The 26,568-nt window shown below is 49.6% G+C and overlaps 1 protein-coding gene across 1 annotated transcript in view; it reads left to right on the top strand.

Annotated features, from left to right (window-relative positions):
- The window catches only part of TRPM8 (transient receptor potential cation channel subfamily M member 8), a 76,045-nt gene extending 50,184 nt beyond the window's left edge, over positions 1–25,861 (top strand). The window contains exons 17-24 of the mRNA XM_047084728.1: positions 96–187; positions 1,419–1,560; positions 2,605–2,776; positions 3,913–4,090; positions 15,263–15,453; positions 20,520–20,619; positions 21,708–21,741; positions 25,811–25,861. Coding sequence (XP_046940684.1) covers positions 96–187; positions 1,419–1,560; positions 2,605–2,776; positions 3,913–4,090; positions 15,263–15,453; positions 20,520–20,619; positions 21,708–21,741; positions 25,811–25,861 — 960 coding nt within the window. The remainder of the gene's footprint in view (positions 1–95; positions 188–1,418; positions 1,561–2,604; positions 2,777–3,912; positions 4,091–15,262; positions 15,454–20,519; positions 20,620–21,707; positions 21,742–25,810) is intronic.
- Positions 25,862–26,568: the final 707 nt, after the last annotated feature.

Genomic DNA, 26,568 nt, shown 5'->3' with positions numbered 1-26,568 from the left:
AAAAAATCTGGAAGCAGTTGATGTTTCCCGGCTGCTGATGTTCTCTCTCTCTCTCTCTCTCTCTCTCTCTCTCTCTGTCCCTTTCTGTGCTGCAGTGGTACATGAATGGGGTGAATTATTTCACTGACCTGTGGAATGTCATGGATACACTCGGGCTTTTTTACTTCATAGCAGGAATTGTGTTTCGGTAAGTTGGCCTCACCACCTTTCCCAGTTTCAGGCGTTTTTTGGATTTTCTTGAGTGAAGAGGTGAAGAAAAGATCTCTTCTACTTCAAGCCCAAGATCAACCTGTCTCCCCTTCCCCCCCCATCTCGAGATTACTGCAAACGCCACCGTCAGAGCCTCTTAGAGACCCAGCGTGGTCGGCATGGAGTTGCGTCTCCTCTCTTCTCCCTCCTGGTGATCTGTAATCGAAAGGTTCTTCACAGTTTTTCTCTCTGTGCTCGCAGAATTTTGGGGAGGGGGATGATTAGAGACGGAGGAAGCCAAGGATGATGAGCACGTGAAATGTTGCGTAACGTGTTCCTTTTGGGCCACGTAATCTTCTAAAATGTACCTAACTGCCTCGTGAATGCTGGCTATGGAGCTCGCCCTCCCAGAGTCAGAGCGGATGATTAGAAAAACCCATCTAGAATCACCGTTGAAGGCAGAAAGCAATGTGCACGCCACGTGAAAGGGAAGTTGAGGTACACCCGGACCATGGCGCACATCGCCCGTGCCCGCACCCCTCCGGGCCTGCCTTCCCCGAGTAGCCTCAAGGCAAAGCTCGTGGTCGTATTCGAGCTGTGCACATGGCGTCCCTTGCAGAGAAGCCTGACTCTTTGGACGAACGCCTACCCGTTGCTCACTCCGCAGTCTGAAGTGAGTGAGAGCTCCGTTTCCCCCTCCGATACCTTTCCTTTCTGCTGGGGCTCAGCGTTTGAATCACGGTGGGTTGGACGTGATTTCTAGAGCATTCCAGGTGGCGAAAACACATGGCTTCCAATTAGCACATTCGCAGGTGGTCAGCGGGTCAAATGATCTGGTGCAAATGAGGTGAGGTCTCATTAGGGGAAACCTGGCAGAACCTAGTCCCAAGTGGCTGGTCTGGGCTGGGGACCGGGATCATCATGGTGGCCGAGGGAGCCAGGAAGTTAGCGATAATGCGACGGCGTTCTTGCAGTGGGTAGAGTTTGAGGAGGACGTGGCAAAAACCTCTGCAAGCCTTGTTGTGCGCCCTGTCGTTGCCCCACCGGGGGCCGCGAGGGCAGAAGACCAGGGCCTTTGGTCCTCAGTGACCGACACGCGTTGTCCTTGGTCTGCTTCCACTCACTCTCGGCACCCTGACCCTGTTTCTTCGTGTTCGGTTAGTTTTAAAAACAAAAGTTGGAACTCTTTTGTCAAGGTCTCACGGGCCCTGCTTCTCTTCCTTCCGTAGGCTCCACTCTTCGAATAAAACCTCTTTGTATTCCGGACGGGTGATCTTTTGCCTGGATTATATCATATTCACTCTAAGGTTGATCCACATTTTCACCGTAAGCAGAAATTTAGGACCCAAGATTATCATGTTGCAGAGGATGGTAAGAGTGGAGGGGGTTTGTGGTTCGCATTCTGCTTGCCAGACCCCTCCAGTTGTCTGTAGAGGGGCTTGGTCCCCCGGCAGGTCACAGTTGGCAAGGTTTGCTGTCTCTGACGTGCTTTCATCAGGGGCCTCCCCCGGTTTGAAATTTAACAGGTGGCTGGTAGGAGCAAGTGGCTAATGAAATGTGCTGCCAGTGAAGAGATCTGTCCAGATGTCACTCTTTACCAGCTGTTTTCATTTGAGTCTGGACAACTCAGAGAAGAGGCAGGAGTGCAACGTTTACACCCATCTTACAGATGCGGACCGCGGAGGTTAATGTTCGTCTGGAAGCGTGCAGGGGGCTAGAAGCACAGCGATGATCAGAGCTTCGATTCTGTAGCCACGCAGTATAGATGTAGGACGAGCCCTACCAGCCCCCTTTCACAGGGACGTCCAACAGAAAGAGAATTATCCACTGGCGATGTGGGTTTCCTAAGCTTGTTTTCCAGATGACCCAAACCTCCCGTGCTTCCGTCTGTAAGTCAGATGGGCGTTTGGATTAGCTCATCTGGAGGTTGCTTTCCAACGCTGAGGTCCTTTGAGTTTGCGGTTTTAATTCAAAGCATATCTGAGGCACCATGTCACCATGAAGTCATGCTGTGTGTGCAAAAAGTCAAAAAAGAAATTAAACCGTCTAATAAAGAGAGCTTTTGATTTTTCTTAAAAAAAAAAAAAGAATACTGAGGACGCAATGTAGGGATTTAAAGAAAGGGAGTCTGATGAGGAGTAGAGGTACAGGTGCTCCAGAATTAAGCCCCTCTTTCGCTCTCGAGCTGGGCTCTCTCATCCAGAAGGTTTCTGTGGCTGAGCTGGTTGGGAGACCTAAAGCCAAAATACATCCGTTGGTTTTAATTCCGGAAAAGAGTTGTCCCAAGACCCGAAGGTGGCAAATTAGGGGGAACACAGGGTGACTGGAACTTCGACCCTTCCCTGTGGTCAGCCGAGCAGACGAGCCACCTGCGGGGCACGGTCCTGACTCTGTTCTCTTGTCCTCCCTTGACAGCTGATTGACGTGTTCTTCTTCCTGTTCCTGTTTGCGGTGTGGATGGTGGCCTTTGGCGTGGCCAGGCAAGGGATCCTCAGGCAAAACGAGCATCGTTGGAGATGGATATTCCGCTCGGTCATCTACGAGCCCTACCTGGCCATGTTCGGCCAAGTGCCCAGCGACGTGGACGGTGAGCCTGACCCGGCCCGGGTGGGGACAGCCGGGGGTAGGGGGGTTGCTTCCGGAACCGGCCTCCGGGGCTCCCTGCTCTGATCCACAGCTGGCGTTGAGTCAACACCAGGGAGTGAACACTGACCCTCATGACCTTTTCTTGGAGCAGGACTTTACGCCCGCCTTGCAGACGTGTTCAGCAGTGTAGTCTGTGACGTCTCGACTTCTCAAAAAATAGCGTTTCTTGTGTTTTCAACAGCGACGCGGCAGTTGACAGCAACAAGCCTCGCTAGTTTAGGAACAGGTGTTGTGAGTTGTCCTCTCTTGTATAACTGGGAGCCCATTTATTTCAAAAGGAGCAATACTGAAATTTTTGCACTGGCGATCGGAATTTAAACATCCGGCTGTGGCCCACTGTCCGCTCTCGTTTGGAGGCAGGTTAGTGGCAGCACGGATGGCACGGGTGTGCCCACACCCAGCTTACGTAAGGAAGGAGTGGGGCATGTGCAGGCCAGCGTGTGTGTTGAACGAGCTGTCGAAAGCATCTTTGTGATGCCGACGATAGCCCGGGCTTGTCGTGTTCGGTCCTGCCACGACACAGCGATCCCGATGTTCCCCTGCCCTGTTGGTCACATTTCTCAGCTCCCTGGTGTTTTCTCGATTAGCCCTGTGGCCTCGGGCAGCCCTGGCCTCTTCTGCTACAGCCTTTTCTAAGACTTTAGCTCTTTTCCTGTGCATGATGGAAAGGCACCTTGCTATTGTTAACTTCCCTTCTGCACACTGTGCTCATCATTATTCATCAGGGAGTACGTTTCATCCTCGTGGCTTTAGTCCCACTGCACCCCAGTAGTTTTAGTCCTTTGTGAGGACTGGGACTTTTTTCGAGGCCCCCCCATCTGGGCTCTGTCACTCAGTTGTGCAAATCCTATCCTTGACCCCTCCTGTGATCTCATCCCTCACCTCCAATCCATCAGCTAGTTTTGTTGATCAGGTCTCAGTGCCTTCGAAACCCAAATGCTTTTTATCATCGCCATCCCCCCCCCCCAAGCCATCCTCGTTAGGTTGTCTTGTGTCCCCCACCCCCTCACCCCAGGTGCCGTAGCACTGCCTCCTCCAGAGGGTCCTCATGTTGCCTTTTGGTTTCTACATCCGCAGGCACCACGTACGACTTTGCCCACTGCACCTTCACTGGGAATGAGTCGAAGCCGCTGTGTGTGGAGCTGGACGAGCACAATCTGCCCCGGTTCCCCGAGTGGATCACCATCCCCCTCGTGTGTATCTACATGCTCTCTACCAACATCCTGCTGGTCAACCTGCTCGTCGCCATGTTCGGGTACGGGCTCATTCGCGTTCAGTCTGAGCACGTGCTCGGTCGTGACTTTCCCGGGTGTTCACGGTGTACCAGGCGGGGGTGGAGGCACCGGGGAGCAAGATCCTAGAAGTCCACCCGCGAGGAAGTTAGGTGAGAGCTTAGGGCATAGGGGACTGGAGGGGGTGTGGCCTTCGAGGGACTATATTGACAACACAGCGAGTGAGTCCCTGTGAGCTGTGCTGCAAGTTTCTATGACACCAAAGACAGGTGCCTGTAATGCCCTCCAGCACATCCAGACTCTGTACGTCTAGCATCCACGTAGCCATCTTTCCGGGTGCCACGATGTGGACGTGATACCAATGCAGTAGAGTTCAGCTCCTCTCCAATGTCTTTATTTTCTAGGGATTCGGTGGCTTGGATTCTAGGGTTTAAAGGACTCAGCCTGTAGTTAGTGGCTGCTTTAAAATTTTTCAGTTTAGGGGCGCCTGGGTGGCGCAGTCGGTTAAGCGTCCGACTTCAGCCAGGTCACGATCTCGCGGTCCGTGGGTTCGAGCCCCGCGTCGGGCTCTGGGCTGATGGCTCAGAGCCTGGAGCCTGTTTCCGATTCTGTGTCTCCCTCTCTCTCTGCTCCCCCCCCCGCCCCGTTCATGCTCTGTCTCTCTCTGTCCCAAAAATAAATAAACGTTGAAAAAAAAATTTAAAATTTTTCAGTTTAAATACAAATCATAAGAGCAGAGTCAGGAGAGTGACTTTCTTTTGGGGCTCATGTCTCATGAGGTGAAGAGAGAATGCGACGGTGACTCTAAAATGTTTTCATTGCCTTTGGCAGTTCTCCCTAATACTTTCAGAAAATCATGATCTTCATTTCCCTTCATCTTTCTTAAGAGGGTTTCACCGGGTTTCAGTGGTCGTTTCAGTGCGAGCTACTTAGTTGTATGTTGTTGTTTTAAGGCAGGTAGTCATTTTTTTAAAGTTTATTTATTCTGAGAGAAAGAGAGGAGGAGAGAGAGAGAGAAAGGGAGAGAGAGAATCCCAAGCAGGCGCCACACTATCATTGTGGATCCCTATGTGGGGCTCAAACTCACAAATCTGTGAGGTCACGATCTGAGCTGAAATCAAAAGTCAGACACTTAACCAACTGAGCCACCCAGGTGCCCCAAGGTAGGTAGTCATTTTGGGTATGTGATCCCAGCACAGACAGACAGAAAATTTAGCAATAGTGTATCATTGTTAAACGTTGGGGTGGAAGAGAAACACCTTGTCGGAGTCAGAAACCCAGAAACGACGAAAGGCAAGATAAACACCGTTGGTTTCGTACGGCACGTGTTGAAGGTAAAGGAAAGCTCAGGTGAAGTCACGTGATAAGTGGTAGCTTGGAGGAAACTGTGGCGTGAGATGAACGAAGACTTTTTAATTCCCGATGTAGAAAGAGCGTCTGCAGGTGGATGGCAGAAAGATGATGCAATAGGAAATTGACAGAGGAACGGCAATTCAGAGAAGGAAACTTCATGTGGCGGGAAATCACACGAAAAGGGCCTCCGTCTTGTTGATGGGAAAGGCAGAAAAGCCAACGAGATGCTGGCTTAGGACCCATCAGATGAACAGAATTTCAAAAAGCCTCTTGTGTTGGGGGTGATGCTGAGAAATGGACATCACTGCTGGCAATGTGAATTGCCCCTCAGTCTCTGGAAAGTGATATGAAAAGAATTATTAAAAGGAAACACACACAAATCCTTGAGGCAGCTCTCTCGCATCTGGGACTCTATCCTAAGGACATATATACAAGGATGCTTGTTGGATCATCGTTTGATGCCTGTTGACTGCGGGGATGGCCGAAGAAAGCTTGTTACAGATGACAGAGTATCGCGCAGGTTTTAAAAAAGATAGATCTCTTTTTATGGACTTGAAAGAATGATGTTTTGTTAAACGTAGAAAGCGAATTGCAGACTAGTTCTTATGGTGTAATCTCATTTTCTTGCAGTAAAAACCAAGAAATTAAAAGAATTAGTACAGTTAGTTTAAAAAACAAGTGTATGGGGTGCCTGGGTGGCTCAGTTGGTAAAGCATCCGACTTTGTCGGCTAGGGTCATGATCTCGCGGTTCCTGAGCTCGAGCTCCACGTCAGGCTCTGTGCTGACAGCTCGGAGCCTGGAGCCTGCTTCGGATTCTGTGTCTCCCTCTCTCTCTCTGCCCCTCCCCAGCTCCCATACTCTCTCTCTCTCTCTCTCTCTCTCAAAAATAAATAAACATGTAAAAAATAAAAAAAAAATACAGGTATGTATTTCACTTGTTACAGTAATTGCGTAAAGCTTCTATAATGTAGAGAAAAAATAAGAAAAAGACAACTGTTGCATAGAGCCCTGGGCTCCCAAGAGACACAAGGATTGTGGACGAGGGTCCGTGGCCTCCTTTTGCACAGGGGTGGGTGGGGCCACATGCCTCTGGACTTGTTACCCATCCAGCAGGCTGAGCAGTGAGTGGCCATCTGGTCTACCCGCGTACAAAGAAGTCCTCCCTCGGTCCCACCTCTATACTGTGGCCGCAGTAATGTTTCTAAAATGTCACCGCTCTACTTAAAATTCTGAGAGGATGTCGGTATTTCCCCGCGGCTTTCGAGGCAAATTTCAGGTTCTTCAGCTTTTTCCAAGGCTGTCCGTGACCTGGCTTTTGAGCAACAGTCAGACATCTCACGGTCTGTCCCTGGGGAGCACCTGGGTGTCTGTCCTGAAACAGGGTGGTGACCTATGACATCTGACGCTTTGCAAGTGCTGTTCCTTCTGTCGGGATTACTTGCTCCACCTTGCCTGTCTCTTGCCCCGATCCTGCTCGCCTTTTAAGGAGCTGAGCATCAGCCTCTCCCCGAGTGGTCCCCGATGCCCTCCCCACTTGGTGTAGAGACTCCCCGCACCCCCCACACAGTGACAACCCTCTGTCCTTCTGGACCGTAAGCTCTAGAGGATGGAGACGGGTCAGGCTCAGCACCTGGACCTTTGTGGGCTGGATGAATGAGAACAGGGCTCTTCCTGTGTTTAGTTCATTATTTAGTTACGCCTCGGAAACTTGGTTGCCAGGTCTTTACGTTTCCTGAGACGCGTCATTGGTGGGTCACAGACCAGCGGGGGCTGTAGCACATAGACGTATAATGTCTGTTCTGTGCCTGGGGGGGCCACGGAGATCATATGGTTGTTGTGTCCACGTGGGCCTAAGGAGAGCATGTGCAACCCTCTCCGTCACCACCCCAGCGGGTGGCCAGGCAGGGAAGGACTCGGGAGTCAAGAAGCTACACAGGGTCATGCTGCCTGAGGTCCCAGTCTGAGCTGCAGAGAGAGTGGCAGCTGCTGGGTGATTATGTGTCCACATGAAAGCCAGGGAGGGAGGACACGCCCTTACAACCTTTACACCGATCACGGGACAGGCCGTGTGAAAACTGGCCACCATGCAGTTTCCCCAGAAATTAACTAAAGGGGCTGATAGCTCCCAAAGCCGTGACATCTGAGTTGCACTAATTCAGGAAATCTCAGAGAGGCACAGAGTAGAATATGACTTAGATCTGTCCTGGGTCTGTGTGCTGTGAAGGGAGGACCTTGCCACATTTCTAATCCATTATCTGCATTATTTTATTTTTTTTAAAATTTTTTTTTCAACGTTTATTTATTTTTGGGACAGAGAGAGACAGAGCATGAACGGGGGAGGGGCAGAGAGAGAGGGAGACACAGAATCGGAAACAGGCTCCAGGCTCCGAGCCATCAGCCCAGAGCCCGACGCGGGGCTCGAACTCACGGACCGCGAGATCGTGACCTGGCTGAAGTCGGACGCTTAACCGACTGCGCCACCCAGGCGCCCCTCCATTATCCGCATTATAATGATGAACTGATAGAATCTGGAGCCTGGAGGGACTAGAGCCCAGCGTGTCATTTTCAGGTTGAGGAAGTGAATGGCTGGCCATGGCTCTGGCCACACGGCCGTCCAGCTTACCTGTGTCCATTCAGGTCTTGAATGTAATTCCCCTCCCCAAGACACCCAACCATGGCACGGTACCCTACTGTCGCCCTATTCAGCGCTTAGGTGTGACAACTTAGGGGCATCCCTCCCCTTGGGGGGGTCTCCTAGAATAGTCCTTGGTGAGGGGTTCCTGGATGGCTCAGTTGGTTGAGCATCCGACTCTTGACCTAGGCTCAGGTCACAATCTCATGGTTCGTGAGTTTTTAAAAGTTTTTTTTTTTTCAGTGTTTATTTATTTTTGGGACAGAAAGAGACAGAGCATGAACGGGGGAGGGGCAGAGAGAGAGGGAGACACAGAATCGGAAACAGGCTCCAGGCTCTGAGCCATCAGCCCAGAGCCTGACGCGGGGCTCGAACTCCCGGACCGTGAGATCGTGACCTGGGTGAAGTCGGACGCTTAACCGACTGCGCCACCCAGGCGCCCCTCATGGTTCGTGAGTTTGAGCCCCGCCTCTGTCAGCACGGAGCCTTCTTGGAATTCTCTCTCTCTCTCTCTCTCTCTCTGTCTCTCTCTGCCCCTTCCCCCTTACTCGCTCTCTCTCTCTCTCTCAAATTAAACAAACAAACGTAAAAAATTAAAAAAGAAAAAAGAAAAGAGAATAGTCCCGGGTTAAACCAGAGACCTTTTCTTTGTTGATGTCTGTCTGGGAACTTGTGAGTAACTGCAGCCACCCTCCCGCCACCCTTGGGCGGAATCTTCGGAACACTGTTTCTGACGGCTGTGGGAGTTGTTCTGGGCTCTGTGGGCCAGTGGCCGCCAGGCGGTGACCCCTGTCTCACATCACATCCAAGCATTCATGTGAAAGCTTAACCATACACAACGGCGACCTTATGAACTGTAATGTAAAGGAGCACTTGGGAATTTTAAAGCAGTATTCGAGTGCTCTCTAGATGGCATTCAACGGGGAGAGGTAATGGATGTAAACCTCTGTGATTATTCTGCATTAAAATTATCGATCACGGGCCCTGTGCAGCTCATCAGAGCATGAAGTGAACTTACAGTCAGTAGATGATTCTGGGTCATCTTGACACGCAGCTGTGATGCTCACGGGCACCGTCCTGGAGATATTCCACCCTTTGCCTTTTTTTTCCCAAAGGGGATCCGTCAAACATGTCCTCATCTAGGAGAATTTCTGTAACCAAAATATGTTTCCATCTTAGGAGGAATATGCGTTCATTACAATATGCAGAAAAGTAGAAAAAAGAAAATAATCACCAGGACCAACTAGAGGTTTGGGTGACACTTCGACTGGCTAGGGGGCGCTGTTGAAAGGGGAGAGAAGAAGAAAAGAGCAGATAATGTGGTCTTAAGAATAGCTCCTGTTTACTGATTCTCTTCTGGTGCGGCCATGCAGGTGCCTGTCATGGGCCACCTCAATTATTGACCATTTTGGTGGAGGTGTGGCTTTCTTATCACTTTGCAGATGAGGAGTTGGAGGCAGAGAGAAGTTAAGTCTGTGCTGTTAAAGGAGCTGAGGGGCACATAGACATATTCATATAGTATGATATGATACAATGTGCGATATAATGCAATACATAACATAATGTAGTATAACGATATTACGTAATATAACATATTATAACAGAATATTATATAAGAAGTACTAAAAAGGCTGTTTTCAGAGACTGTGGAGATCAGGGCAGCGTTATTAGGTGTGACAGAACGTTGGAGGTGGGGCCAGGGTCAGTGGCACTGAGCAGAGGTGACATTCACTCAGAGGACCCCTTACTGGGGGGAGCCCATAGCCTGACTCGAGGCGGTGGGTGGGGGGTGAAGCAGGGGAGATAAAGCTAGTCTGGGGAGAATCAGCCACTGAAGGGGGTGGAAAGGGAGGCAGGGGCCAGGTTGTGGGGTGTCTTTCATGCCACGTTAAAGAAGTAGGACATTTTCTCGCAGATGAAGGAGCATCTGCTGGGTCTTGATGCCGGGCACAGGGCGCAGTCTTAGTCGTGTGATTCTGAGAGCAAAACACTAAACCGAGTTCGCACTTCCAAAATCAGTGTAGTGAGGGGCGCCTGGGTGGCTCAGTTGGTTGAGCGTCTGACTCTTGATGTCGGCTCAGGTCCCGGTCCCAGGGTTGTGGGATCGAGCCCCGTGTTGGGCTCTGTACTGAGCGTGGAGACTGCTTGAGATTCTCTTTCCCTCTCTCTCCCTCTGCTCGTATCCCCTGCTCATTCTCTCTCTCTCTGAAAAAAAAAAAAATCAGTGTAGTGAAATGGTTGGCTGTCTCTTACTGTTGACTTTGAACCTGTTTTTTTGATCTTGTGGAATGAGAGGGGAACAGAGATGTGCAGGAGGGGTCTGGGGGGAGGCAGCAGAAGTCGGGGTCGCCAAGGCCACCGGGCAGGTCTGGCCGGATATTGCTGGCGTGTCTGGGAAGAAGTAACAGATGGAAAGCGTGTGAAATCTGCGAAAAGCTCAGAGGAGGTGTTTCCTGATTGAGATCTAGCTGGCAAGTTTCTCGTCTTTCAGTTCATTCTAAAATTCTGCCATTGTTTTAGCGTCTTCTTTTTCTTCGTGATTTTTTTTGGCAGACTTGCTGTTCTGGTCTGTTGATCAGTCTATTTTGGTTTTACTACCAAATGGCTTTAATTACTGACTTAAAAAAATGATTTTAGCATCTGTTGTGCAAGTCCCCTTCCTTATTCTCATTCAAAACTTTTTCTGGATTTTCTCGTACATTTAATAACAGGGAGGCGCCTAAGGCTCATCTTCCAAAACCCTTTATGCTTTCCCCTTCAAAAAAAAAAAAGACCCTTGTGAATTTTATTGTGATGATGTGAACTTGACAGAATCATTCAGGGGAGGCTGAAAAAAAAAATGGTATCTTGCCATCCAGAAAAAATGGTGTGATTCTCCACTTTTTCAAAGACACGTGGTTTCCTGGTGACGATTAACAGTTTTATTCTATGGATCTGGAAGATTTTTGGTTACCTTTTCTCCTAGCCATTTGTGATTGCGAACAAGATACTGTTTCCTATTATTTTTTTTTTCTGTAAGTAATTTTTGACATGTAGGAAGGCTATTAAAGATTTGCTTATTTATTTTGGAATGAGTCTCCTTACTGAATTCTTTTATTCTCTCTCTCCTTTTTTAAATTGTGCCATGGAAGGTTCCTCCTGTTTCTTATTTATTAAACTCCTTTCTTTTCCTCCTACTTCTTTTTTAGTTTTTCTAATCGGAAATGGATGTTGAATTTGCCAGAAGACTTTCTAGCAGCTAGGGAAATGGCATGTTTCCTTTTGATCTGTGATGTATTAGGAAAATGATATATTATATAAATGATCTTAATATTTAGTCGTCCTCTGTTCTTTGGTCATGGCATATTAGCCTGTTAACGTGCTGCTGGATCTCATTTACGTTCAAGGCTATCTGAATCCTAAACATTTGTTATCTCTTGGTAACATTTTCAGTGTCAGCAAACCTCTGAAACTTTGTGTCCCTGTGAGGTTCCTGCCTCCTCAGTCCTGCTCTACAGAAGGCACTTGGGTGGTCTTAGGGGACCAAACTCAGTCATCACTGCAGATCTCCCACCAGCTGGGTAGCGGAGGGCACATGATATCCGTGGAGTCGTAGGGTCAAAGGGAACATCGTGGACTTCCTCTCCAGGAAGGCTCTGGATGGTCAGCGGCCGACAGGGAGATGCCCAGAACCTGGGTGGGAGAGATGGTGTCTGAGTTGCTCTGGACATTTGGGTTTGCTGAGGGGGGTGGTGCTCACGTATTGGCACCAGGATCCTGCCTCTCCTTTTACAGAGATGGAACGCAGTGCCTAAAGAATATAAAAATTATTTTAACAAAGCAGTTTGAAGCGGTGCTCAATTATCGATCGGCCTTCCCTGGGGAACGCTCCTGTCTCTCTCTTCGTCTGAGTCTGGAACTCATCTGCGGGGGGAGGGGTGGAGAAGTTTAGAAGCTCCTGCCGTGTGGGGAAGGTGGGCCTCAGTGTAAATAAGCCCCAGCATGGCCAACCCCAGAAATGTGTTATTTATGCAAAGTGGCTTTTGGGTATTCAAGTCCAGTAATCAGCTGGCCTGCTGTCGCCCCCTGGGATGCGGATAAGGGTTTGTACTGTTTGCCCAGGAGGATGATACCAATGAAGGCCTTAGTTTATGGGCATGGGCCCCAATCCATTCTGGACCAGGGCCTGGCGACTTTTCCTGTGAGGGCCAGCTAGGGTCTTGGCTTTGGCCCGGTGCCAAGCACCCACCCCCACCTTTCTGCTTGGCAAAGACCATCCTAATGTGGCGATCCCTGCAGAACAGTGGGGGTGGGGGGTGGATTTGGCCCCCCGGTCACAGTTGGCCAATCCCTTCTCTAGATGACCCGGAAGACATGGGATGTTCTCGCAGCTTCTGAGCGACTAGTGAGGAAGCCAAGATGCAAATCGTTTCCCACTGGGACTCTTCTTGGCCCGAGTGCGGTGCTGAGCTCCCGAGGGAGGGAGAGAGGTCCACCTGCTGGAGAGGCCGGCTCCCCCTGCTCTAAAGCATCCGACATGTCCCTCCCTTCAATAGGAGTGGTTGATTCCTTCCGGGCGGAACCTCAGAGAACAACATTTGATGCGTTGAAATGCATGCTGTGGCTTTTGCCCGTTTGACTAGTTACGTCAGCATTTTGAGATCCTCCAGTGACACTGATTTGGATGGTGGCATTTGTTCTGTCACAACGTAACAGACGGACCTCTGGCAAGTCCTCAGCCTGGACTTCGTGAATCCGGGGTGTGCCCGCCACCCTCCCCTCTTTCAGTGCAGGGGCCTACGGTGCCGTTTGAAGAGCCAGCGGGGACCCGCGAGGACAGGTAAAGATGTTGGTGGTGGCCTCAGAGCAGCCTGACCTACATCTGGAAGAAACTGCAAGCTGGCTGCCGGATTCACTCCGCTCCACTCTCCTACAGCACAGTCCTGTTTTCCACCTTAAAAAAAAAAAAAATCTGCGTAGAATGGACAGAATTGACACGAGAATCAGCCAAGCAACTATCTTACGTGCCTCGTGTAGGAGTTTATGTGTTATAGATGCTCAAGAAGCATGAATTCCCTTCCTGCAAAGACGGCTGGCTCCCTGGGGCCGGGCTTATAGGTGCTGAAGGGGCACCTGCCGCCGACACCGGTCCCGCACGGAATCCAGGACCCGGGGTCTCCCGTTCACCAGCAGGCTCCAGCACGAGCAAAGCCAAGCTTTTGTAACCAAAGCCATAGCCGTGTAGGTTAGTGTTTTGCCCGTGTGTGTGATCGTTTCTCGGCTAAAGGTATTTAAGCCTTAGATCGTAGCGTGCCACGGGGCAAGAATGAGGTCTCACCACAGACAGACCCGGGTCCCCTGCCTGGTCACCTCATCCAGGTCTGGCCTGCGAAGTGTTTACCCAGAATTGGGAGAATCGAATGCAACCCCAGTCAGAATTTGCTTATGGATTTCAAAGACTGATTGCTGCTTCTTTGGCTCTCGGGGCGGCGGGGGTGGGGGGGGGGGTGGTTATTTGATATCAGCAATACAAGTATCTGCGATGGTTGAACTTCCCAACTGGTAAAACGCTTCATCGTTTTTCTTTAATTAAGCAGTCCCACCAAATCCTTTGGAGACACAGCATAGCTCAGAACCTTTCCTGCTTTACTCTGGGAGGTGGTATTATGTGGTAATGAGGCAGACAGACGCTGGGCAGGACCGCAGGGCCCAAGGCCTGGCCTTATCATTTCCTAGTTGGGAAATTCAGACAATATTCCTATGCCTGCTATACCTCAGTTCTCTGATCCGTCCGTCGTAGACGAAAGTAGGACTTTTATCCCATGGAGACTTGTTTGCAGATCACGTCGTTAGTACAAGTAGGCTGCTTCGAGCAGCGTCTGGTGCACAGCGTTAGCTGTGTTATGGTTGGTTTGATCTGTAACTGATAAATCAGTGGCACAATGAGACATTCTTCTGACCAGTGGATGTTTTTTCTAATTACGTGAATAATTCATGCCCATGGCGTAATGCTTAGGAAGGGAACAAAAGAGAATAGAGAACATTCACGATGTGGGCTGGAGATCACCACTGTGAATGGCGGATTTATTTCTCCCTGTGAGTTGTGATTCACGTAGTAAGATGATGTGGTAAGTGTGAGTTTGAGCCTAATTATTTCATGTGTTATAAGCCTTTCCCCAAAGTATAAAAATTATTAGTAATCATTATTTTGAACGGCCATGTAATGCAGTCCTATTGATTAACCATGATGGGTGATTCGTTTCCTTAGTGTTGAGCATTTCCGTTGTCCCATTCTATTGAGGTGGGGGGTTGGGGAAGCTGGTTTTTTCAGGGTTGTGGCAAACAGCCATGCGTGTATATCCTTTGATATATTTTCTTTTCTCAGTACCTCCGTAGTCTTAGGTTAAATTTCCAGAAGTCAAGTCATTGGATCAAAGGGATGAACATTTCTTTTTTAATGTTTATTTTATTTTTGAGAGAGAGGGAGACAGAGCGTGAGCAGGGGAGGGGCAGAGAGAGAGGGAGACACAGAATCCGAAGCGGGCTCCAGGCTCTGAGCTGTCAACACAAAGCCCGACGTGGGACTTGAACTCATGGACCATGAAATCATGACCTGAGCCAAAGTTGGCGGCTTAACCGACTAAGCCACTTAGGTGCCCCTAAGGGATGGTTGAACTTCCCAATTGGTAAAATGCTTCATCGTTTTCTTTAATTAAGTTGTCCAACCAAATCCTTTGGAGATAGAGCATCCCCTAAGGGATGAACATTTCTAAGGCCCTTGATAAATATGAACAAACTTCCTTCCCAGACTGTTTACAATTAAACTCCCGTTAGCAACATGTGAGGAGCAAATTGTTCCTAAGAGAGTCGATACCTTCGCCTCTTTGTGACTAACACAATAACAGACCAACGACAGAAGGGAATCCTTGAAAGGTCTTGAAGTAAAAAGCTTTTTAAAAGTTCCCTGGACAGTATTTTTTGTGCGCTAAAACCCCAAGCCCCAGACCCCAAAGCCGTAGACACAATTCTGGCCCAGCCCCAACTGAAGAGTGCCCGATGCTGAGCTGTCCTGGCCCCAGTCTCGGCACAGATTCTCCTCCCCTGCCTGGACTTAAGCTATCATTTAAGCTATATCACAGTCATGCCTCGTTATCAATGCCACCGTGTTTGGCAATCAAATGAGGAGGCGCGTGGCAGGCTGAGGCTTGACCTTGTCTCCCCTCCTACCAGCTACACCGTGGGCACCGTCCAGGAGAACAACGACCAGGTCTGGAAGTTCCAGAGATACTTCCTGGTGCAAGAGTACTGCAACCGTCTGAACATCCCCTTCCCCTTCGTGGTCTTTGCCTACTTCTACATGGTGGTGAAGAAGTGTTTCCAGTGCTGCTGTAAGAGGAAAAACACGGAGACTTCTCCTTGCTGTGAGTCATTGTCCGTTCCGTGCCCGGGAACAGGAGCAGTGATCAGTCGTGGGGGGCGCGCGCCATGTCCGCGCGGGGCAGCGGGAAGGGGCTTCGTCATAGTCACGGCCTCGCTCCCATGCGTATGTCCGTAGAGACAGGGAATTACCCGAGGGAGAGAGTGGGTTAAGGGAGCGTTGCAGGTCTGTGGGCTGGCCTCATTCTGGGGGGATAACTTTCGGGTGAGCATCATAATCGTGCAAATAGTAGGTTGAACAAGTGTGACGCGGAGGACAGTGTCAAGACGCGACTTCGGCTTTGCTTCCGTGAGATGTCGACTCTGGTAGACGTTAGCCCCGCCCCAGCAGAGCTCCTGACTTTCCTGGTCGCTCTGAGCGACATCGAAAATCGTATCATTACTTCACTGCATGTACGGTCTGGTCTGTTCACCAGCCCATTGATGGCCATGCAGGCGGGAGGCTCTCCTTTTTGCTGTACCCCCTCTCAGCGGGTAGCGCTGGAAGGAAGTGTGGGCCGCTGGCTTCTGCCTCTCTCTTCGCCCCTTCTCTCCCACCCGCCAGCTGCCGTCACGGACCCTCTGTGGGCTGGAGCACCGGGAGGGAGGAGGGGAAAGAAGCAGAAAGTCTTTTCTGGAAACAGTGGTGCTGCTCTAGGCCGGCTCCGTGCTCTCTGACCTGGCGTGTGTGCACAACTGATCCTTTATTGTGTGGGCACCTGGTGGGTCCTTCAGCTGTTCCCTGGCTGGCCCCTCGACTCCCAGGGCTTGCCGGTACTTTCTCCAGTGCTGCTTCCCCTTAACCTCTAGTCCACACCACGCAGACTCTCCCTGATGGGGACCCATTTCCTTCGGGAGGGCAGGGACGCCCACAGCTCTCCTTTTCCCGTGGCTACCCACCTCCTTAGCCCCGATAAGGGGTGAGGAGCAGGAGGGTCCCCACTGGACTCCCTCTCCTTCCCCCACCGCTGTGGGAGCCAGAATCTATCATCAGGGAATTCTCAGTCACCCTCGGGGGACACCCTCCCCCGGTACAGCTCTCTTCCCTGCACTAGGCTAGGTTTTCCTAACACTTGATCCTGGGGCCACGGACCCAGACAGATCTTCCTAGCTTGCAGACACGTTTCGACCAAATTAAGCAGGAAAGGAGGAAGAGGCTTATTTTTATTCATTTGGGTGTTTGGGCACAGAGAAAAAGATAGAAAGGGCACCGCCAGCCCACTCATTTTGCCTTCTGACCTCAGATTTAAGCCAGGGGATCTGGCTCTGGGGGAGGCCTGCAGGCTGACCTCTTCATCACGCACGGCACCAGGGCCCGTGTGTTTCGAGGCTGTGAGAGGCTTTATATTTCTTTTATTTATTTTTTAAGTTTATTTATTTATTTTGAGAGAGCACAGGCAGGGGAAGGCAGAGAGATGAGGAGAGAGAGAATCCCAAGCAGGCTCCACGCTGTCAGCGCAGAGCCTGACGTGGGACTCGAACTCACGAACCGTGAGATCCCGACTGGAGCTGAAATCAAGAGTCAGACACTTAACCGACTGGGCCACCCAGGCATCCCATACATTTCTTTTAAAAATCATCAGGAAAAGCATGAACTTTTCGGTCACAAACTTTAAGTCAAGGAAAGCAAAGCACGAAAAGGGATACACCCTATGGCGCACAGAGAAGAAACAGTGTAAAAACAGTCATATTGCTCAAAGCCTTCCTTCCTTCACAAATAGTAACTCTGTTCTGGGGGTACCAGTTGCGAACAGAGGCATGCGAGGGCTGGGCTGCTTGGCCCATAGTTTTACCTACATGGTTCCAGAGAAAGAACCGTGGATAAAAATTTCAGGGAGGAAGATTTTGAGTTGGTGAAAGTTTAAGACGGTGTCCAACAAATCACATTATCAGGAAATGAAATGAATAGCTGTGTGAGGTCGTGAATCCCCATCACTGGTTGGATTCCGGCTGGGGCTGGGTAGGTGGATTTGGAATGAAGATCCACTCTCCACACGTACCCTGTGCTCTGTCCAAGATCAGTGGAACCAGAAAATCCAGTGTATCACTAAGGACAAATCAGTCTTCTGAATTTGGATGGGTTCGACGACACGATGCATTCTGTTCCCCCAAAACTTAGTCAACAAGTAAGCACGCGAAGAACATAAAAATGGGAGCAAATCCCCCAATTTGGCCATCAAATGGGCAGGACTTCAGCTTCAGGAGGCAAACAGGTCAGAAATGAGCTATGTGAATCCGCACCTGTTTCCTTGGGAGAATGATGCTCTTACAACCATTTGAGAAAAAGATGACATTCTCTCTCCCCATATAGTTCTTCGTCTCAGGGAGGAATAAAGAAATAGAGGGAATAGGGGGGCACAGTGGGACAGGTCCTTCTCCATGCCGGGCACAGTGATGGCGGGAGAGGGCGAGCCGAGAGCCCCGTTTACTCGCTGGAGACTTCTGGACACCCTGCTCGCCATTCATTCGTTCGTCGCTGCTTGGAGATCACGGATTCCAGAAACCGCAGCACTCGATGGTTGCCAGAGCCTCTTGTGTTAATTCATTTCCCAAATTCACTTTGCACTTGCCTCTAAGTCACCGGGACGTCATGGGATTTAAGCTCACAACTGTCCTTTGGAGAAAAATGCCAAGATTTTTCAAACACCTTTTCAGATAAGGTAGAATCCAACCTTCCATTAAAAAATTTTTTTAGGGGCACCTGGGTGGCACAGTCGGTTGGGCGTCCGACTTCAGCCCGGTCACGATCTCGCGGTCCGGGAGTTCGAGCCCCGCGTCAGGCTCTGGGCTGATGGCTCAGAGCCTGGAGCCTGTTTCCGATTCTGTGTCTCCCTCTCTCTCTGCCCCTCCCCCATTCATGCTCTGTCTTTCTCTGTCCCAAAAATAAATAAACGTTGAAAAAAAAATTTAAAAAAAAATTTGTTTTAATGTTTATTTTTAGAGAGAGAGAGAGAGAGAGAGAGCGAGCATGTGGGGGAGGGGCAGAGAGAGAGGGAGACTCACAGAGTCTGAAGCAGGCTCCAGGCTCCGAGCTGTCAGCACAGAGCCCGACGCGGGGCTTGAACTCACGGACCGCGAGATCGTGACCTGAGCCGAAGTCGGACGCTCAGCCGACTGAGCCCCCCAGGCGTCCCCCAGGCTTCCATTTTTGCTCCTTTTTGGTGACATCATAAAGTAACAATGACAAAGTATGCCGCCCCTTCCCAGTAATTGCACTGTTAGGAAATATATTGCTTTCCATGAGAAAAAACCAATCCGTATTCATTATGGAACATTTGAAAAATACAGAAAAACGTAAATAAGAAAGAGCAAGGACACATGTAAGCCACCACTCAGATATTGTTAACATAATGGTATCTATTCTATTAGTTTCGTGTGGGTGGATGATAATTAGGTTGTTCTGTACAGACACATTCATAACCTTATTTGTTCATTTAGTTAATAATACATCATGCACATTTTCCATACACATAAATATCAACCTGTACGACAGTTTTGAACTGTAGACTCTCCCGGCCTACGGATGTGCCACATTCAACGTCACCAATCCCTCGCTGTTACACACGTGGAGGGTTTCGGTGCTTTCCGTGTCCTACGGCATGACGATAAATAGCTATATGCCTTCATTTTTTAGCGCACCGCTGATTTTTTTTCCCCTTGGAGTTATTGATAGGAGAGAAATTTCTAGATAAAGGGTACTTACAGATTTAAATCTTTTGATATTGTCTGCCACCCTCCTCCACCTTCTCCATCATACGCTGCAGCTGTAACAATTTACAGATCTTTTTCCCCAACTTACGGGACACTTGCTCATCCACATCTTTGCCAACACAGGCCATAGTTATTACTGTAGACCTTGCTAATTTTACACGTTGGGTGGTGAAAGTGCCATGCCATCATCTCAACGGCATTATTTCGACCGCTAAACAACTTGCCATTCTGTCTTGGTCACTGTCGTTCGTGACCGTCGCTCATTTGTCACTGTCACTCTTTGGCCATCTGTGTCCAGGAGTGTGTGTTGTTCCTTTCCGTGTTGGTTGTTCAGTGCTCTCACTGGGTTTCTACATGCATCGCGGTTTGAGCAGAAGACATTGGCAACCACTTTGCTAGGAAAAATCCAATGGAAAAAAATCCAGTTAGGAATTATTTTCTACAAACCAGCATTTGCTATAAAGGATTTGCTGAAATCCGTGACTTGCCTATCGGCTCTGCTTTTGATTCCCAATTAATTCTTTTTAAATCCAGGAAGATCTTACACTTTAAAGGCAATTTAAAAATAAAACTAGATTTTTTTTTTTCCGCAAGTGGACGCCTTCCTGAACCTAGGTGCTTTTTTCCCCCCACGAGTTCATACGGAGGATTGCCGTCCATTGTGCCATTACCTGAAACGCAGGCGCCTTGTTGATCTGTGATTTTGTTTGCTTGCCTTCTGAGAGGCCCAGGTACTGTAAGAAATTGAACTGAGAATCTTGCTGGAACATGCCCCAGGCCAGTTTTACAGCAGGCCCTGCCTTAGATGAAAGGAAAAGGACTGAGTGGAAGAATTTTCCTTGAGGTCCACACCCAGACTGCGTATTATTTCACAAGGGTAGGAATGATGTCCGGGCTTTATTGTCCTTTCTTCCAAAGTCCCTACGCCCCTTTTAGGTTGAGAGAGTAGCGATCCGTCCGTAATTATCCAACCGAGTGGTTGACATAGCCTTTTTATGTCATCAAAATGAGAGAGGAGCACACATAAAACGTGAGGACAGAATTCATTGGTGAAATGATTTTACTAAGTCACAAAAACACCCAGACAGGCTTTTGATTGATTTCTGTTTAGAATAAAGATTGCATTCCTATTTCACTCAGACAGCTCCAATTCTTCATTGTTACCAAGAAATTCATTAGCATTCCATCGCTTTGCGGCTGTTACTAGCAAGTAACGTTACTCACATCAGCCTATGCAGGACGAATCTAAATCTTCCGGGTCCAGGGTATCACCAAATGACGAGCAGGTGTTGATTTAGGAGGTAAGGGGCAGAAGAAACAGTGTGATTTTTTTTTTTTTTTTTTGGTCTCATTATTCAAGGTTTCAAAAACGAAGACAACGAGACTCTGGCCTGGGAGGGTGTCATGAAAGAAAATTACCTCGTCAAGATCAACACGAAAGCCAATGACACCTCAGAGGAGTATGTCAGTTGTTCGCTTCTGCTTTGCATGGCCCCCCCTTGCGTACATTAAGTTTGCAGAACATAAGTAGCTTTGCAGAGTAAGCTCTGGGAAGAGAATTTACGGCAGGAAGAAAAAGCACCAAAAAGGTATTACCTGTGCAACTGAAGATGAGAAACACGTGAGTGTGTATCAGCCTTTCCAGAAGGGCAGGACCACCCACTTGCCACCCCGATTGCCCTCCGAGGCCCCAGGGAGGGAAGAGGTACTTGGAGGCTGCAGGGCGGGGCCTGGGAACCAGGTGACAAGAGCGCGGGTCGCTCTGCCATGGCTGCAGAGGTGGTTTCTGGGAAGACCCACCCACCCATCGAGGGCAATTGGCATCGTCTCACAGGTGATGCACACCTGTCTCTGTGATGAAGAACTAGAACGGGAGACCAGTTGGTGGGTCCGTTACGGGCTGTCCTTGAGAAGTCCTGAAGCTCAGTTATGAGTTGCATGGAGTCATTGTAAACATGCCATAGAATGAGATACGTCACAGCTAAATCCGTAGACGGTCCCCAAGTAAAGGGCATGCAGGGCCTCTGGGAGCGGTGCCCTTCTCATTATGCGGGTTAACGTGGCTAACGGTCCGATGATGTCACTCTTCCTGAGAGCTCCAAACATGGCTCAAAATTCACTCTAACGAAGAAAGAGTAAATAGAAGCACAACCAATCCCTTTGCCGAGTTCAACCCAGCTGTTACGTGGGATGGATGGCATGCTCTTTCTCTGAGTGACAAGGCAGATGCCCTAAGGTCTTCTCCGCTCCTGGTCTCTGAGATCTTGATTCTGGAACGGGGGTCGGGGGGCGGGTGGACCTTACAGGTCAGATTCCACAACTCTGCCAGTGGAGATAGCATGTGTATGCTGTACCTCTGACGGGGGTGAGTGTGGGATCCCGCTTCGTGTGGGTATCGGCGAGAGGACGTAGCTGACACGGATTTAGCTGAAAATGAAAACGATCGGCGTTTTGTTCTTTAAAAGACTGTAAAATGGAGTCTAATAGCCTTTTCTCTCCCCCCTGCCCTTCTCTTGTTCTCTCTCTCTCTCTTTTAACGTCTTTGAAGAATGAGGCATCGGTTTAGACAGCTGGATACAAAGGTATAGTTCTGATGACAGTTTGGGAAACATTATTTTTTTAAAAATCTGTGTTGTCTTTGATCTTTCAGCGGGAGGCCAGTGGTTGTGGTCTGAAAACAAAAGAAGTCAATTATTAAAAAAAAAGAGAAAAAGATAGAAGTGACCCTGTTCCGTGTTCGTTCAGCGTGCAAGGTCTGGGGGCTGGAACGGAGTGACTTCTCAGATAGCCCCCTGTGTGCTCAAGTCCTATTTCCCGACCTTTGAACTGTCTCCTGTGTCTGTCTGACCCAGGGCCCCCTCTGTGCTTTCTCTCAGCTGCGAAAGCAGGTGTAAGATGCCTGCAGTTACAGGAACACCAGCGAGGCTCAGAAGAGTGATTTGGGAGGCTGTGAGCCTCTGTGCTCGTCCTTGATGCTGCTCTAATTTGTTAGCTATTTAATTGGAAGGGCATTGCGAATGCACGAAGACACACATGAGCTTTAGGCGTGGGGAGAGTGTGCCCACATCCGCCCTGAGCTGGGTGGCCGGAAATTGTGACTTAGGATTAGCAGACATTACAACTGATTCATAAGTACCGGATCCCTGGTAGGCTCTGTGGGGGAAATGACACCTGGTGTTTTATCACGGTATTTTGAGAACGGCATCCTGGATGACGGCAATCACAGTCTGCCCCAGGGCCATGCCGTGTGGTGGCTAGACGGTACCCCATGGAGTAAGGCAGACTCTCCAGCACCCTGCCTGGACCGCTAGGGTCTCAATGAATGTTTATTGAGTGAAGAAATGACCAAAAGCTACCCCCTCGTAGAGCTCTTACATGAGAAGTTATCCAATTCAAATTTTGGGGGTTATTTATGTGTTATTTACCACCAGAATTCTTTTTTTTTTTTAAGTTTATTAAATTTGAGAGAAAAAGAGAGAGAGAGACAGAGAGCACCTGAGCAGGGGAGGGGTAGAGAGAGAGGGAGAGAGAGAATCCCAAGCAGGCTCCACGCTGTCAGCGCCGAACCCAGCACGGGGCTCAGTCTCACGAACCGTGAGATCATGACCTGAGCCGAAATCAAGAGTCAGGTGCTTAACTGACTGGGCCACCCGGGCGCCCCTGATGCGAGGCAGGTCACCTGCCTGACGGGTCCTGACTGGACGGTGTGTCTGTGTCTGGTCGCCCGGAGTAGCTCTTGTCTTCCTTCGGAATCTTCGTCTTCCTTTCTCTGGAACTGCCAGCTGTGAACGTTGGAGTCGACTACTCCGGATGATGGGCTGTTTTGTGCGGACAATCAAATGCTTCCATCACAATTTGCTTTAGTTACCTACTGCTGCGTAACAAACACCCCCCACCCTTCAGTGGCTCCCAGCAGCCATTTTGTTTGGCTCTTGTTTTTTTTGTGGGTCAAGAGTCTGGGGGCACATCAGCCGGGCGGTTCCGCTTCCTGTGGGCTCGGCTGGATTTATCGGGCTGGATTCAGTGGGTGGCGAGGCCAGGATTTGGCACCCCTATGCTCCTCCATGTGGCTTCTCTCCCACGTGTGACGTCTGATCCCTGTGGCTTGGGCTTGTCGCCGCACGGTGGTCTTGGGGCTGTCCCCCTTGGTCCACAGTTGCTGGCTTCCAAGAGCGAGGAAGCAAAGACTGGCAGTGCTCCGGAAGGCTAGGCCTCCACCTGGCATGATGTCATTTCCACCAGAGTCTATTGATCAAAGCGGTCAAGGCTGGCCCAGACTCCGTGACCCACCTCTTGAGGTGAGAGCGGCACTTGCGTGCGGGCCAAAAGGAACTGGTGGTGGCCGCCATCTTTGTTGGACACGCTATCACACGATGGTGTATTTTGTTACAGCTGCTCTCCTTCTGGAGTTGTGTTGTTTGTTGTTAATTGAGGGGCTGGGAAGATTCCTGTTTTCTTGGACTTGAGGGCTGTGCATGGATGATCGTGCGAAGATGTGTATCAGGATTATAATCAATGGGGAGGGAAGAGAAATCACTTTCCTACCTTTTCACTGTTTTTATATTTAAATATGTCGTCTGCTGCTTCTGTGCCTAGGTCCCATAGCACATAATATTGAAGGAGCCCCTGCTACGTGCCAGGCTTGGGGCTAAGTGCCATCAAAGCAGATGTGGCCCCCAAACGTCACGACTGCATCCTTTGTGGGGTGGGCTGGTCGTAGGAGCCGAGGTGTGCGGGATGCGACGGCGACAATGATTTGCATGCGGTATCCGGCACGCGTCCCACAGGCCGCCCGTGTCTGCGTCAGCAGGGGGCCGGGTCAGCAGCTGTGAAGGTCCCAAGTTCAGAGAAGCACGGAGGGTTCCGGGCCGCTAACGAGGCACGGCTCTGAGTGGGAGGAAGCAGGGGTGGCCGGGCCGCGCTGTGTGGGAACCTGCCTCTTTCGAGTTGGATTTTCTTCCTGGGCAGGGGAAGCCTCAGCGTGAGAAGGACTTGCCTGGCGGATGCTTTCAAAGACCAATCCGAGCCCTCGGGGTGGCCACAAAGACCAGCTTGGACGGTCTGGTTTGGGAATAGAGGCGGCTGGGCCTTGTCTGGGTGTTGTGTGTGTGGAGAAGGCAGGCTGTTTTTGGTTGTCGTGTTGTTTCCCTCGTGGCTTCCCCTGGGGTGGCTTTGGAGGGAGAGAGGGGCAGGGGCAGAGCCTCGGGTCTCCTGGTCACCACGAGGCCTGGGTCAGAGGTCATCGGGAGAGCCAGGGGACCGGACAGGCTGACCTGTCTCCCGCGGCCCAGGCTGCCTGGGGACCGAGGCCTCCTGACGACCGAGGGCCTGGCGGTGACACTCTCGGTGGGGACGGTGGGCCTGAGCCGCGGGGCTGTGCGAGGTGGGGGCTGAGGAAGTCTCTTGGAACTGAAAGCGTAGCTGAAGGCCGTCCGCCCCCTCGTGCAGGCCTCAGAGAAGAGCTTGCGGGTTCCGCCCACTTCACGCCCCTGGCCGGGGAGCTCAGCCCCTTTGCCGGCTCCTACCAGAAGCCCACCGACACCATGAGTTTTGTAGGTTTGGGGAGAATTTGGGTGGGTCCCAGGGAGCCCTCAAACTACACAGGATTCCACTACCTCTCTCCGCCCTTCTCTTCCTGCTCCCCTCTCCCCTCCCCTTTCTCTTCCCTCTTGGATCCTGTGCCCTCCTCTTCTGAGCAACAAAAAATCTCTCCTTTCCAACCACGGAGAACTTTAGGGATCATCACTTATTCCTTGAGCAAGCTCTGGGAATCTGACATCCGCTTTGAACAGCTTATTAAAGCCCTTCTACTATCCCCCAGTACGCAAGCTTTTATCGAGTGCGCTGATGTAGCATGTAATTTAGAACGAGCTTCATTCGGGGAGCCGGGGTGGCTCAATCGGGTAAGCCTCCGACTTCGGCTCAGGTCATGATCTCACATTCCGGGAGTTCGAGCCCCGCGTGGGGCTCTGTGCTGACAGCTCAGAGCCTGGAGCCTGTTTCAGATTCTGTGTCTCCCTTTCTCTCTGCCCCTCCCCTGCTCGTTCTCTGTCTCTGTCTCTCTCTCAAAAATAAATAAGCGTTGTAAAAAATATTAAAAAAAAAAGAACAAGCTTCCTTCATCTTGTGCGATAAGTTTGCGAAAGATGCATGTATTGAAAGTAATTTTATTTTGCCTTTTACTTAAATTGTTTTACAATTTATACTTTTTTGGTGGGAGTGGACACTTCATTTGCAAAAACTTGATTTGTTAATATTATATCACATTATTTTTATTAGTATGCTTCTGCCAGAGTGAAACTTTGTTAGTATCTTATAATTTTATTAGTGTTCATCGCACATGACATTATTATCTCTACACATTATTTCCCTGTGTTGTTAAAACCTATCATTTCAACGTGGGAACCATTTTTGATTTACCTTTGAGAAAAGCTCCCACTAATTGGTGCTAATGAGTATTGGCTAGTGACACGATTTTAGAAAGTAAGCAGTGGACAGGGTCCATATCACACGCTACTCACTCTGTTCTAAGATGTGTCATACTTTCTATTTGGTATATACATCTGTTTCATGGAAAAGTCACAATTTAAAATTGAAAGTTGGAAAATTCATCTTAAGACCGTTCTACTTTTTTTTCCCTCCCCTTTCAAGATTAATGATCTCAAGGGTCTTCTGAAAGAGATTGCTAATAAAATCAAATAGAACTTCATGGACTCTAATGGAGAAAAATCTAATTACAGCAAGGTAAGTCATTTTAATGGGTTATATTTTTGTTCTGAAAATTTACATATTTTAAGGCTAATTTAAAATCGTGATTTTTTTTTATGCTAAGTGAAATAAGTCAGAAAAGACAGATATCATATGTTTTTGCTCATATGTGGAATTTGAGAAACTTAACAGAAGACCAAGGGGAAAGGGAAGGGGGAAAATAGTTTCAGACAGAGAAGGAGGCAAACCATGAGATTCTTTTTTTTTTTTTTTTTTTACATTTATTTATTTTTGAGAGACAGAGCATGAGCAGGGGAGGGGGAGAGAGAGAGAGAGTGACACAGAATCCGAGGCAGGCTCCAGGCTCCGAGCTGTCATCACAGAGCCCAACGTGGGGCTCGATCCCACGAACCGTGAGATCATGAGCTGAGCCGGAGTGGGACGCTTGACCGACTGTGCCATTCAGGCGCCCCCAAACCATGAGATTCTTAAATACACAGAGCAAACTGAGGGTGGATGGGGGGGAGGGTGGGGGAGAGGGGGAAACGGGGGATGGGCATTGAGGAGAGCACTTGTTGGGATGAGCCCTGGGTGTTGTATGGAAGTGATGAATCATGGGAGTCTACTCCGGGAGCCAAGAACACACTTTACACGCTGTATTTTAGCCAATTTGACAATAAATTATTCTTAAGAAATAAATA

The sequence above is a fragment of the Lynx rufus genome, unplaced genomic scaffold (assembly GCF_022079265.1).
Source record: "Lynx rufus isolate CCGP_SWC_20201006 ecotype Redwood Valley unplaced genomic scaffold, mLynRuf1.p SCAF_2, whole genome shotgun sequence".
Classification (NCBI taxonomy): domain Eukaryota; kingdom Metazoa; phylum Chordata; class Mammalia; order Carnivora; family Felidae; genus Lynx; species Lynx rufus.
This window is presented reverse-complemented; position numbering and strand designations above follow the sequence as displayed.